Consider the following 15,330-nt stretch of genomic DNA (forward strand, 5'->3'; position numbering starts at 1 on the left):
TGCTGGGAGAAAAATGAAACTATTCTTGGCCTCATGGGAGTTACATTCAACTTTAACATCTGTTAAAGTATAAATTGGGCCATCCTGAATTACAATAAACCTTAATGTAGCTTCCACAAGTTAATAATTTGTGATCCATTTGGATAGAATTTAGAGCTAAAGTTTTTTACTTACCATTTCAAAAAGGTATATTAAACAAATGAAAGGCAGAAATGAGGCTGCATTGCAGAAGATTTATTGTTCAGCTGTCTGGCAGCAATGTTTTGTTAAAATCCATTTAGAATCATTTATTTGCAAACATTTGCTATGTTTGCAAACTACCAGTTCTTTTACTTCTTTATAATAACAGTAGTTCATATTTATAGGTACTTTCATGTTTCCTGAAGACTTTTCTCACAGCCCTGGAAAGTAGGTTGTGAAGTATTGTTATCCCCATTTTATATTGAGAAAAATGGAGGCTCAGAAGAGGAAAAGTGGCTTGCTAAAAGCCATACAGATAATTAGGTATATGAACTGGAATACATTTCATACCACCTTTCATTAAAGCAGATTGTTGAAGACCCCCATTTTCAGTAGCTATTTAGCTTAGTTGTTATTCAACCGAAAAGAAACAAAATTGTTATTTAAAAAAAGAACTATAATACTTTTCACCTCTTGAGACTGGTTTTTCTCCCAAATTATTTGAGTTGAAGAGATTTTACTGCATTAACTTGCTTTATTTATCCTGTGTTCATTGAACCTAAATAACCTTAGGTGGTTCCAGACTCTATAGAGTTGAATTTATCTTAAGCTATCACCTAATAACATGTATGATAATTCTTGAAAATATTTACTAAGGACCTCTCTCTCTCTCTCTCTCTCTCTCTCTCTCTCTCTCTCTCATATATATATATATATATATATATATACATACATATATATGTGTGTGTATGATATACATTATTCATATATGGTGATATTTTATGGATCTTTGGCTAACACGTTTAAGCATAGAGAAATATTAAATTGAAATAATATACTAAAATTTTACTGCAGTTACCTATATTTTAATATAATAGAAAATAACATGTAACATAACATAATTTTAAAACATAATGGAGCCCATGCTGAGTTTGAATTAGGTAACTGTATACTTTATTTTCAAATAACATACATCTATTCCAAAAGCTAGTTTGGCAAACTCTCATGGCTTGAAATGAACACTAAAATATTTGCAGCTTGGCAAAGTGGTGAATGTACAGATACCTAACTTAATTATATCAAAATATTTCAGTACAGCCCAAATTTACATTGTTATTTCAAACTTGCCAAGAATGCTAAGGTTCAAGCTTATAGATGGACAAGATAATGACATTAATAATATATTATATTAAGAACCACAAATTCTGGCCAAATGACAAACTTAGGCTGAAAGATGAAGTCTCTTTGACACTCTCTCAATTTTATTTCTCCTCTTCAACATGGATAGGTGCCCACTGAGAAAAAGTCTAAAAACTTAGATTCTAAAATTGTCAGCACTCTATACATAGTGAAGTAATGATATTTAGTTCTGCATCTTTTTTGACTGACCGATTCAAATTTTTTTTGAGATGTGCCAGATACTGTTCAAAAAGTATGTAGATTTCTTCCTTCTAACCAACAAAACAGGTACATACAGTCCTCTTTATATGTTTTGGTTGTTCGGGTTTTATTTTGTATCTTCCAGTATAAATACAGGCTATTGGGAAAGGAGTTGGTGGTCTGGCAGTAATGAATTGAGAAAGTGGGTCATAACAGTGTTTCACTTTACTCAGTGCCTGGCTAGTTTAGGGACTTGGATCAAGTGAACTGACTGAAATTTAGCCCAAGTTAGAGAATATTGATGTTTATAGATAGAAGAAAAAACTGAAGAATATGTTGAGGAAGTCTCTAAGTAATGGGATCTTTGGAACTCTATGCCTCCACTTCTTGTCCTTGTTTGTGCCTGAATTGATTTTTAAAACTTCCTTAACCTATAAATATAAAAAAAAACCTGAGGGTGATTTTTCAAGAATCTTCATAAGATTTCTTCTGATTAATTTTTTTAAATGAAAATGTTGCATTTGATTGGTATTATCACTGAGACCATTTTAAGCATACAAATTTTTTAATCCTAAATTTTATTGATCTTTTGTTCCTCTTCCCAGTGAGCCATCCCTTATAAGAATGATTAAAAAATAAAGAAGGAAAGAAACAGTTCATCAAAATAAAGCAACACATCAGTTACTTATGACTGATTTTGTGTTATTTCACAGAGGATAGAATTTTTGAAATAGGATAGATTTAATGCCAGGTTGTGCTGGTATGATTTGGAAGTATATATAGTGAAATTAGATTTCGTATATAAAAGGGACCCTATTGGGTGAGGCATGCAGATTTAAGATTTCAGCAGTGTGGGAAACTTGTTGTGTGGGAATTTCCTCCACCAATGCAAATCTCCACTATGTAGTTTGACAATTCAAGTGTAACTTAGATTCTTAAAAATGTTCCCAGAAAAAAAAAATTTAAATGTTCCTAGAGCACTGAAAGGTTAACTTAGCCCTGATCCTATAGTAATTATCTGTTAGAGGTCAGGATTTGAATTCAGGTCTATCTGACTCCAAGCCCAGGCCTCTATCCACAATATTCTTGAAATATCTATTTTATATAAATTAAGTTTGCATAGATATTAAGAATGTAAAGGCTGGATGGAGTTTTACATTGTATGTTGGATGAAGCATTACCAGTTGTACATTAGGAACAGCTGCTTTTTACTTATGTGTACAGAGACATGTGAATAGATCTAAATCCAAGAAATTCTTTATCCTTCCCTAAGGACCAGCATTTCATTATTTCTCTTTTTCCCCTCTAAAATTATAGCCTATGATTAAGTTTCAGTTTGATACAATTCAGACAGCCCTTTAGCAGACTCTGTAACATAGTGACTGCTTTGCTTTGCCATGGTATGAGACAATCTGGTCTAATGGTTAAACCAGGTTAGAAGGGGACCTGGATTTTATTTCTAGTTGCCTCCTAACCTTGTACAAATATCCAAGGTGTTCTATAACTCAATTTTCCTAATTTTAAACTAGTGGAGGTGATTTTTAGATGTTTCTCGTTAGGATTTTTTTAGAATATATATTATCATTTGAAAAACGATTTCTTAGAAAAGGGGAGCTCTATTAATTTCACTGCTGAAAAATATTTAAAAGTCTAGAGGTTCTAAACCATTTTTTTTTGTATCATGGACTCCTTTGGTAGTGTGGTAATTAATCTATGGACCCCCTTCTCAGAATAGTGTTGTTAAATGTATAAAATAAAATATATAGGATTACAAAGGAAATAGTTATCAAAATATTTTTAAAAACTTGAGTTCACAGACTATAACTTAAGAACCCTTGTTTAACTAAAGGAGCATTTGATCTAAAAGCCAGAATTGGAAAAGCATTACATAGAATTTAAAATTATTTTTTTAAATGGGGTAGTTAAAAAAAATTAGGGGATCTAGGTTTCTTTTGGCTCTGTTCCTGCTTGTTAAATAAAAAGTAGGGTAATTCACAGCTTATAATATGGTAAATTTTTTTTAGTGAAGGCCATGTTAAAGACAAGTGTTTATAATTTTCTAGGCAACAAGTATAAATAGTGATAGTGGTCTCCCCTAATTGGGGATAATAAACTAACTACATATAGAATAACATCAGAGAGCAGGGTTTAAATTGTGTTTTGATGACAGGCAACAGAGATCTATCCCCTAGTTTAAATTTATTTTATATGTATAGTATACCTATATGTACCTTAAAATTATGTCAGTTTTATGATATTTCTAAAAAGAAGATTGTTTCATAAAAATTCTGAAACATTTTCTGGATTTCATTACATTTTGGTTTAAATATTTTTAAACCCTTGTCTTTAATAATTGTTTCCATTTTAACAAATAAACATGTGCCCCCCCCAACATGGAGTTTTCAAAATCCACCCACTGACTCACATTCCCAGCCCACACAGATGTTAAGGATTTCTGCTTTTCCCCTTCAGCAATCTAAAAAATGTGGGTCTCGCTGAAGGGAATATTCTGTTTTACAGAGTAGACATCAATTTTCTTGAAATCTTTAATGCACCAAATTTTAGGCATATGTTTTTCACCTAGAAGAACAACTCTGCCTGACACTGACTTAAGAAAACTGAAATAAATTTGTTATTCAGGATTTAGTTTCTTTGCTCTTTGTGCCTTTTTTTGCAATTACAACACCTCTCAAAGAATGATATTTTAACTGTGGGGAAGGCAAAACAGAAGAGAAATCTTGAATGGAAAACTCTGATAGTCTTGAAACCTCTTTTTGAAGACAGCTGATGCAGGCTATGACCACACAAATCTATTTATACCTGCTAGGAGACTTTCATTTGCAAATTGTAAAATTCCATTTCTTAAACTAGGCAATTATTTTTGCTGAGTAAATTAATTTAATTGGATAAATTCATCATAAATAGATAGAGACAGAGGGGATGGATAGAGAATCTGATTGAGTGTCAGGGACATCTTATTTCAAATCCTACTTCTTCCACTTACTATCTATTTTGATTTCTGCACACCTCAGACAATTCCTCAAGACTTATATGCAAAGTCATAGACAAGTTATAATCTGTATTAAAGGAAGAATTTGCCACATTGGAGATTTTTTATGCTAATTGAATCCTAAATCTTACTGGGATAATATTTGTTATAGGAACCAATACATAGAGAAGGAATGGGAAAGTTTTAGTCATAATAATTAACTAGTAGCATACATCAACATCATCACCAGACAGCAAAATATTTGGCTTATTTATCTCTAATTTCTTATCACAAATATCTTAGTCCCATGTTCATCATTCTGAAAAACTGCAAAATCTCCATGGATGTTCAGTTAAATAGTTTTGGCTCTGCTCAGTTAAAATTTGCAAATCTCAACAGTCTCAAAGCCCATTCTTTTCTTAATTCTATTAGTAGAGAACAGCTTCTCTTAATGTCTAATCAAGGTGAAACCATATTTAACCCTTCCAGATTTTGCCTTTTACCTATGCACAGTTCTTAATGCCACTCAGTGAAGAGCTGTTTATGTGGTGAGTTCATCTTTTATCTTAACTAGGAGGGAGAGTCACAGTTTGTTATTAACACAATCTACACACCTTTGGGATTGCTGTAATATCAGGCATAAGAAGAAGATGTACCTGGACATTTTGCCTTGTTTTTATTCAAATCACTCCCTTAGCCTGCCTAGGAGATGACCACTGAGCATTCTTTAAGATTCTTTGTATGACAGAATGAGTTAGACTTAGGGACCAAAGAAGGATGAAGTGTCAACCTTAAATTTGAATGTCTTTGTTTCTGTTGGCTTGTTTTTCACACTGGAGAAAACTTGGCAGGGTTGGGGAAGGAACAGTTGTACAGAAAAAGATGTACTTGGCAAGTTTTTTTGCCTATGTTTTCCTTTGTATTATTAAAGAGATGAGTGTTTGAATGTAATCTTTTCCCCCTACTTTTATGACTCAATTTCCTCTTCTATTTTATTTAGGCCTTTTGGGTCCAAGGCTTATTTCAATGAAAATAATAAGTAATACCTTGCATTAAATTATAAGTGAAGGGGGAAGCTAGGTGACAGAGTGGATAAAGCATGGACCCTGGAATCAGGAGGACCTGAGTTCAAATCCAACCTCAAACACTTAATATTTGCTTAGCTGTGTGACCATGGGCAAGTCACTTAGCCCATTGCTTGAAAAAATAAAAAAAAAAAAGAATTATGTGTGAAGAACATGGTAAATATAACTCATGCAAAGATATACACAACTATGTATTATGTAAAAGAATCCAGTGAGTGAGCAAGTAAGCAAACATTTATTTGAGCCAGTTGTGTGGCAGGCAGATTCTATGTGAGAGGTGCTGGAGATAGACAAAAATGAGAATCCCTGCTCCCAAAGTAACTTAATATGGACGTTTTCATTATAGAATATGCTACACACCATATTCTATAATTTAGGATAGGAATCAGATCTGGACCTGTGCTTTCATTGGAACTTCCAAGGTGAGGAAGCTCCCTCTGCTGATGCAGGTAGAACATAGAGCTAGGGTAGAATCCTATGACAGTTATTCTACTAGGTTTTCAAAGTTGAATGTGCACATCAAGAATCTGAAAATGGAGACTTTTACTTACTCAAAGATGCTTGAAGAAAATCATTTACTCTGAAATATTTATACTGTGATTTAAGTGACTAAATCTAATACTACTTGTTAGCTCTGAGGATTTGGAAAGAAAATAAGTAACCTGGTTACTCGGAAGAAAAATGAGTTTGGAAGATAGTGGCACACTGCACAGCAACCTGCACCTATTCAGGAGACTTGGGTCTCGTATGTATCTCATATGTAGTATGACACCAAATAAATGGAATAAATAAATTTAATTTAGCTTAGGCAACTTCCCTAACTTCTTTGAACCTCAGTTTTCTCATTTGTAAAAAACATAAAGACTGAACTAGTTTATCTCTGAGTTTATATTCAGTTTCTAGATTCCCTAATTTTCTAATACTTTAAATCATACAATATTTCCATGACTTCAGTTTTAGGGTTTCAACCTGTCCTTCTTTAGTGATCCTGAGAGCTTAAACTAGGAGAGTTATGATAAGACTTCAGAAGATAATAGTTGGAATCTAATCTAGTACTAATGTGACTAGTTCTCTAAAGGGAAAAGTTAGTGTTGTGTTCTGCTTGTAAACATTTGACCAAAATTGTTCTGCTCATGAGTTAGAAAAGCCAATTATGGGGAAAATCATTTATTCTTTGGATTCCATTGATTAGCATATTATTTCTTCTTGCATTGCCCTCTCTCTTTTTGTGAAACTGAAGTTAGTTTCCAGTCACTAAGGAATTAACTGACTCTCAGGAGAAATAAAATCATGATAAACCTGAAACTGGTGAATATATATTCTCTTTTGCAAAGGTTAATATGTCTGCATTATATTCCCAAGATTATGTTACAAAAATGAAGCAACTATGTGACTTAATTATACAAGAACTTTTCCATGAACATTTCTATTTAATGTTTATTAGTGACTTAAAAGATTTTTGGCAAGGCAAACTGGCAAGTTTTTTTTAATTGTCTTACATATTCTCTGAAAGTTAGAAGAGCATATGTGATCACAGGGCTATTTTAAAGCTTCCATTTGAACACAAAGTATCTCTTCAAGCATTTCCAAAGCAATTTAGAAACTTTAATTTTGTTTAAGTAATCAAAAGAGTGAACACAATTTGCTTGTGTAGTTTCTGTTTCATGTCATTATTTAAGTGACCTCTAGAAATTCTTGTTAGCCTTTTCTTCTACTTCATGCCAAATTTAGCTTCCTTGACCTCCAATAAGATCTGTAACAGACATTGGTTTCCTGTGCAGGATGATATTATCATCTTACAAATTCCTGCTTCTGGTTAAAGAAAATGGGACTGTACAATTAAACTGCCATTACTAATGTAGTAATGTGTTAACCCACTGTATGTATTTTATAAAAATACACATCCTTGAAGGGGGATCTAATTCTGCTCTGAGGAGTTTTCATGATAGTGACTCCATTTTAGATAGTCTTCCCAAACTGCCATTTAGCTTATTTGACAGATGTCCTTAACTTTTGTGGAAACTTTAATTTTATGTAACACAGCAGTATACTCAGCCTTGCAGTAATGAATACTTTAAAATGCTAATAAAGAAATAGGGAAAATGATGCCCTTGAAAATTATCTGAATCTTCTTCTTTGTATTCATACTACAGAACACCAGAACATAAAGGTCAAATATAAGGTTATAAATCATGATTAAGCCAATAAAATAATAGAAAAATGATATGTTTCACTTCAGACCCCCTTTGAGAAATCTGAAGCATATCTTTTTTTCCCTAATTGATCCTATATAATAATAATGTGACTTGTTTTTATTGGCTACTGTGCTTTCTTTGGCTGTTTCCAAGGAATCAGGAAATTTTCTTAGGATCCATTTAGGAACTATCTCCACAGTTCTTGAAATGTACCCTAAATAATGGGCTTGATTCATTAAATGCCACTTATACTTTCTAAAATTTAAGGAAGGGGTCAAGGCATAGCCTCACAATGAGCAAGAAATGGCAACATGTCAAGTCTCTTCATACCTAGAAATTCACAGAGGGCTTCTTTCTTCCTTCATATTATGAGTTTGATTTTCAGAACCAAGGTCAGATGTTTGAATACCGTAACATCCACATAGAAGAAAATGAACTTGGGGCGGCTAGGTGTCACAGTGCATAAAGCACTGGCCTTGGAGTAAGGAGTACCTGGGTTCAAATCTGGGCTCAGACACTTAATAATTACCTAGCTGTGTGGCCTTGGGCAAGCCACTTAACTCCATTTGCCTTGCAAAAACCTAAAAAAAAAGTACATAGTGAATTTAATGTTTAGGGGTGGCTAGGTGGTGTAGTGGATGAAGCACCGGCCTTGGAGTCAGGAGTATCTGGGTTCAAATCCGGTCTCAGACACTTAATAATTACCTAACTGTGTGGCCTTGGGCAAGCCACTTAACCCCATTTGCCTTGCAAAAACCTAAAAAAAATGAACTTGCACATAAAATTTTTTTAAAAAACACTAAAATTTAATACTATTTATCTTACTCATTTAAAGTGATCATTTTTTCTTTCTTACATGGACTTCTTATTCAAAATTTGTAACTCATGATGGTCAAAATAAATGACAATTCATCATTCTTTATTTATTAACTGATGAATTGTCATTTGAACCTCTTGGGTATATTACCTCTTGGGTATATAATATTGGTGATAAACTAATTTATCATGTTTGAATGAAGGAAAGCAATTCAGTGGCTAAAAACCTCATGCCACTGAAGAAGTTAAAAAAAAAAGAATTAACTCTGAACACTAAAAACCACTCTTTATTATTCCAGACATCAATGAATGTGAAATTGGAGCACATAATTGTGACAGGCATGCTGTCTGCACTAACACAGCAGGGAGCTTCAAATGTAGCTGCAGCCCAGGATGGATTGGCAATGGCATTAAATGCACAGGTGAGTTAGGCAGTCTTGGAAATGTAAGTTGATTGTAAGTTATGTAGGTTTCTTATTAACGCTTCTAAGAAAATTTAAAAATATTTGGTGGTGAAGCATTTTGAAGACCACAATGTCTTTTTATTATAGAACTTCTTTACCTTCCTTTTAGATTTGGATGAATGCTCTAATGGGACTCATATGTGTAACCAACATGCTGACTGTAAAAATACAATGGGATCTTACCGGTGTTTATGTAAGGAAGGGTACACTGGAGATGGATTCACTTGCATAGGTAAGTTCTTATTTGAAGTATAAGAGAGGATGCTTATGAAATGGTATTGTAGTGATAATCTATGGAGAAGTTGTCCATACATATTGTAATTCATCTTTCATTACAGAAGGATAAGTCAATCACCATCTTATTTTTTAGGGAAATAGGGGGAACTAGGGGCACAGTGGATAAAGTACTGGCCTTGGAGTTAGAAGGGCAGGAGATTAAATCTAGCCTCAGATATGTCTCTTACCAGATGTGTGACTTTGGACAAGTTGCTAAACCTAGAATTGCCTCAAATCCAGGGCCATTTCCAGTCATCCCAACTCATATCTGGCCACTGGACCCAGATGGCTCTGGAAGAGAAAATGAGACTGGTGACTTAGCACAGCATCCCCTCACTCAAATCCGATTGTGTTTGTCATGGCATCACCTGATGACATGGCCTTCTTCAAGAATGAAAGACAAACATCAATTATAAGGAAATATTAGGTAATCAAAAATTTGATCATCTAAATAAGATGATGGTTCCAGGATGGAACTGAAAGATGCTCAGTATAGTTGGCCTGAAAGATGCTCAGTATATTTTTTTATTCAAACCTGCAGCTTGTCTGTATAGAGCAAAGGAAAACATGAAGCCTACAGGCCATAATAAGGCCCTTGAACTTATTTAGTCTGGTACTGCCATGGCAACTACTCAGAATCCAATAAATCTAGGCGCTTTCTAGGGGTGAATTAATTAAATGTTTGACCAAATATAGCAGGCTAATTTTAAGTTGTTAATTTTGGATGGAACACAAGTAAAACTGCAAATATCCAAATGACCCTTGGCAGAAAAAAAGGTTCCCCCCACTCCTGGTGTAGAGCATTCCTGGTTTGTAAATTGCTTCTACAAGCTGGTCAACTACCCATCTGCTTCTGGTCTTGTCTAAATTTCCTGGGGCACTGAGAGGTTAAGTGACTTTCTTTGATTACTCAACTAACATGTATCAGAAGCAGAATTTTCAGATATCCTCTATACCACATTTCTTCTTGCTCATCTGTAATGTTTCTAGGCTAAAGAATATGTTTAGTTTGTCACCATTCTTTCCTGCTATGTGTCTAACCCATTTAAATTACTTTTCATGTTTTTGAGAGATTATTTTTTTCTTTTCCATACTGAAACCATTCATTGATCTGTTATCAGAATAATTTCAAAAATGATTTTAATATCTATATTTTCAATATTATTTCTATGGTAATTGTTATATATATATATATATATATATATATATATATATATATATATATATATATATTTCGATTGTAAGAATTACTTTTTCAGACCTGTACTGTATAGCATTGTTTCACTGATCTCCTGCACTTAATTACCTTCAGCAGTATTCTCAGACCAAGTTAATCCAAATAGTATTTCCTGAAGTTTGTTTCTACTTCTAAACATGTTCTTATATTTAAACATTGCATAATATACATTATATAATCTTTTCTTTTCTCATAGGTATATCTACATATGAGGATATATTTGTAATTCCCTTTTTACATAGCTATAATCCCAGGTATTAAATAATTTAAGGAGGTCTATTATTTCTTAAGCCCTCAGAAATATTGTGCTCTTATGAGTCAAAAGAGTTAATTTAGCTTTTTTTTGAGTCACTTCTTAATAATGCTTAAATATTGAGTAGACTAAAGAGGGGAGGGAGGTAGGGAGGAAAAGTTGAAATTCAAACTCTTGTAAAAATGAGTGCAAAATTTTTCTCGATATGTAATTTGGGAAAAATACCATTTTAAAAAACAGTAATGGAAGAGTAGGCATCCTTGCCTTACTCCTATTTTCATTGAAAAAGATTCTAGTGATAATCCATTGTCTATTTGCTTACTCTCTGTTTTAGATAGGTTTTTTAAAGTGAAAATCCCTTTTCTATTCTTGTATTTTATAGAGATTTTGGCTGAAATTAATAAATTTTGTACTTTGTCAAAAAATATTGGGAATAGAAATTCATTCAATTCTCTTAAATTTTCTATTCTATAATCATCGCATGATTATAGCATATTAACTCTTTTCTTACTAGTTTTGAATTTTTATATGCTTTCCTTAAATTAGTCACCCACATGAATTCTTAAATGCTATTTAATCCTTTTTCCAATTCTCAAAGGGCTCAGCTAAGATGAAAACTTAATTTTGAGTCATACTCTTGATAAATGCATATTTTCTTCTGTGAACAAATTCATTTAAATGGACTTAAGTTAAAATCACCCAACTAATTCCTTATGTGTTCTAAATCATTATGGATGAGTCTTCAAAAAATTTCCTCTAACCAGAGACCTCAAAGGGGATCAGACCAGAAGGGAAAACAAAAGTAGTTGTGAAATGCCCTCCCTCCTCATTTCTACCTCAGAAAATTCCAAACCTTCTTCAAAGCTCAACCGAAGTGCCACTAATTCCCTGATGGCTAGTGACATTCTTCTCCTTTCTCCTGGAAATTATTTTATATATATTTTAGTATTTGTTTATCTATTTTTTCCCAATAGAATGTAAGCACCTCAGGGGCAGAGATTTTGTTTGTATCTTTGCATTTCTAGCACTCTTACACAGAACTTGGCGCACACACACACACATATATTTTCAATGATTTGAATTGACTTAAAATAGAAGTTCTCACCAGCCTTCAGACTGACAATTAATAGAAATGATTATAAATATAAACTGAAATTCATTTTTTTTAAAATTTAGATCTTGATGAATGCTCAGAAAATCTGAACCTTTGTGGAAATGGGCAGTGTCTCAATGCCCCAGGAGGATATCGCTGTGAATGTGATATGGGATTTGTACCAAGTGCTGATGGAAAAGCCTGTGAAGGTAACAAACATGACAACTCAAAATCCACAGTAACATGAAAGGCAGTGTCGATGCTTTATTATTTTAGGATACAATGCACCCACCATACTTGTTACTGTACTATATTCTGACTTTAAGTTGGAGCTCAGTTGGTTATGAATTCAATTCCCATATGGGCCATTTCTTTTCATGAAGAGAAAAACTCTGCTCTGTGGCAATAAACGTCAGACTGAATCTTAGCCAGCTCTCTTACAAATTCATGCCAGTGGTCATAAGAGAGATCAGACAAGTAAGTGAGGTTGATTCAATGCCAACTCATCTCCACTACTGAAATAAGAACTCCCAGTACCTAGCCAGTACATTGATGAATGGGAAGCATCCTTCTGGCGTTAAACACATTTAAAAAAAAAAAGAATTCTGAGTAGTAATTTTCAAATTTGCAGACTGAATTTGTCCTGCAGTTCATTTGAGTAATGTTTAGGTCCAAGAAATGAATAAAGCCTGCATATACTTATGTTTTAGGTATTTAGGAATAATGAAACTTAGAATTAAATACATATTGTACATAAGTGTGATTTTCTAAAGTTCCTAATATAGTTATCTTAGCCATTACATGTTTATAGACATTAAATCTAATGCATTCTTTAGCTAAAGTTAATTTGTATCTAGCTTAGAAATTAGTGTAATCTTTCATGGAATATAAACACATTTTAAGAAAACTTTAATGTAAATGTGCCATATCTTAATTAGATGACTAAAAGTTTTTTACTTTTTTTTTCTGCAACCTAGTCAGCACTAGCATATGCCTGACACTTGAAGTTGACAATTACCAAAGAGAAATTTTCAATTCTGATGTAAACATCACAAATATGCAGTTTCCCCTCTTTGAAAATGCTTTCTTTTAACTAAGCATGATGTTGAATGCCTATAATCCTATTACTCCAGGGGCTGAGGCTGGTGTGAATAAGTTGAGCTCAGGAGGTCTCAAACCTTCTCCAATTTGCACTAAAGCATATAAATGATCATTACCATGATCATCAAAAGCAGAATTAGAATGCACCTCCTTTGTGTGGAGGACAACTAAGTGACACAGATTCTTATTCATTGTCTGACCCTAGCCAGGAAAGTCTCAGTTTATCTCAGTTTCCTCCTCTGTATAATAAATTGGAGAAAGAAATGGAAAACCACTCCAATGTCTTTGTCAAGAAATCCTCTAATGGGCTCATGAAGAATCAGACACAACTGAAACTACCAAACAACTTTGTGTGGGGCACTGTGCTAGGTTCTAAAAGAACAGAGTTATATAGATTAGTATACTCATAAATCAGATGAGCGTATGAATTTAAAAAGAATAGATAAAACCTCTTACCTTGAAAGAGGGAAGACATCAGTACACTTGGCTGAGCATTGGAAGTGTCTTAATACCTAAAGAGATGCTCTAATAAATTAAATGCCAAAAATGTAAGGCATATTATAAAGAAAAAGATATTCTCATCTCTAATCAGCAGTTTTCTTTTCTCTCCTCAATTTCCAGATATTGATGAGTGTTCCCTTCCAAATATCTGTGTCTTTGGGACTTGTCATAATCTTCCTGGTCTTTTCCGCTGTGAGTGTGAGACTGGCTATGAATTGGACAGAACTGGAGGGAACTGCACAGGTAAGCCATTTCTGGTTTTATTGATATTTATTCTATTGCTTCCTCCATTATCCCAGGTATTAAGGAATAGGGTATTGATTGTGAGAAGATCCAAATGTGAGAGATTGCATAGGAAAAAAGTCTTAAGAGAAAAAAACTAATTATATGAAAAAGAATAAAAGTGAAATCCAAGATTTTAAACCTGGAAGGACCAGAATGATTTCTTACTTATTATTACGGTACTACTTTACTTCCAGCCTCTACCAGGTAGTAAACAAGGCTCTATGAACAATGTATTTCCTTTCATTTTTGCAGCTGTATTTCAATATAATTGGTTTCCTTTATATTCCTACATATTTTATTTTAAAAATAATAAAATAATAAAATAATAAAAACAAAAAATATTAGACTTCTTCAGACAGCCAGAGGAGTCCATGATACCAAAAAAAAAAAAGTTAAGAATCTGATCCAAGTAAGGCAGCTAGCTAGGTGGCACAGTGGATAGAGCACTGGTCCTGGAGTCAGGAGGACCTGGGTTCAAATCAGACCTCAGGCCTTACTAAGCTATGTTAGGGATCTAGGGCAAGTCACTTAATCGTATTGCCTTGCCAAAAAAAAAGGAAGAATCTGATCCAAGGACTTTAGAAAAAATAGATCCTTTATTGTTATCTGGTTCACAATTTCAGGCTATTTCAAAACTACCTTGTTTTTAGCTACCTTAAATCTGACAGTGAATTGTCATGGCATTAATCTGAACTAAACTCTTATTTTGGACATATAATCTTCTAAAACCGGAGTTGTCAAAAACACACTAACAACACTCCCAAATACTGTTCAACCCTATTAAAATGTAGGAATATTTATCAAAATAATTAAAATACAAAAGAAAATAATGTTAGTATGTGGTTTTCTAAGTTAATATGCTGCATTCTTATGTATTTTTAGTGATCCCCATTTCTATTTTAGTTTGATACCATAGTTTTGAATCATTAACGATGCAACAATGTATTATTATTTCTTAAATAAAGTCTGAAAATTCTGCTCTTTTGTATTTGAAAATTTTATTTCTAGTTTTCACAGTCCAGTAGTAAACCTTAAAGCTTTAAACCTTCATTGTTATACATACAACTTCAGTAATCACAAAATAAATAACCACATTCCAATGAGGGAGGTATATTTGGTAAAAAAATATATGTGCTTATAATGTGATATTGAAAAGAGTTTTAGGATCTTAGATTTGAATCTGAAATGGACCTTAGAGATCATATATTCCAATCCTGTCATTCTGCAGTTGAGAAACTGATGCCAAGAGAGGTGAATAAAATTAAAACTGGGCATTATGTCACATAGGTAGTAGTAGTAGTAGTAGAGTAAGATAATAGTGAGTAAAGATTTGAAACCTAGTTCTTCTGATTCATATCTGAAAGCCATTCCACTATATCATACTAATTGTATTCTGAGTTGTGTTGCAGCCTTGACTGCGAGCTACCCCAAGTGACAACTTGTGACTTCTTCAGGAAACTACCTTTTTCAGCACA

At 33.3% G+C, this 15,330-nt stretch overlaps 1 protein-coding gene across 1 annotated transcript in view; it reads left to right on the forward strand.

The window, feature by feature from the left end:
* The window catches only part of FBN1 (fibrillin 1), a 306,997-nt gene that overhangs the window by 219,430 nt on the left and 72,237 nt on the right, over nt 1–15,330 (forward strand). Inside the window, exons 32-35 of the mRNA XM_074234744.1 lie at nt 8,945–9,067; nt 9,219–9,341; nt 12,052–12,177; nt 13,691–13,813. Of these exons, the coding sequence (XP_074090845.1) occupies nt 8,945–9,067; nt 9,219–9,341; nt 12,052–12,177; nt 13,691–13,813 (495 nt within the window). The remainder of the gene's footprint in view (nt 1–8,944; nt 9,068–9,218; nt 9,342–12,051; nt 12,178–13,690; nt 13,814–15,330) is intronic.

This window comes from Macrotis lagotis, chromosome 4 (assembly GCF_037893015.1).
Source record: "Macrotis lagotis isolate mMagLag1 chromosome 4, bilby.v1.9.chrom.fasta, whole genome shotgun sequence".
NCBI lineage: Eukaryota > Metazoa > Chordata > Mammalia > Peramelemorphia > Peramelidae > Macrotis > Macrotis lagotis.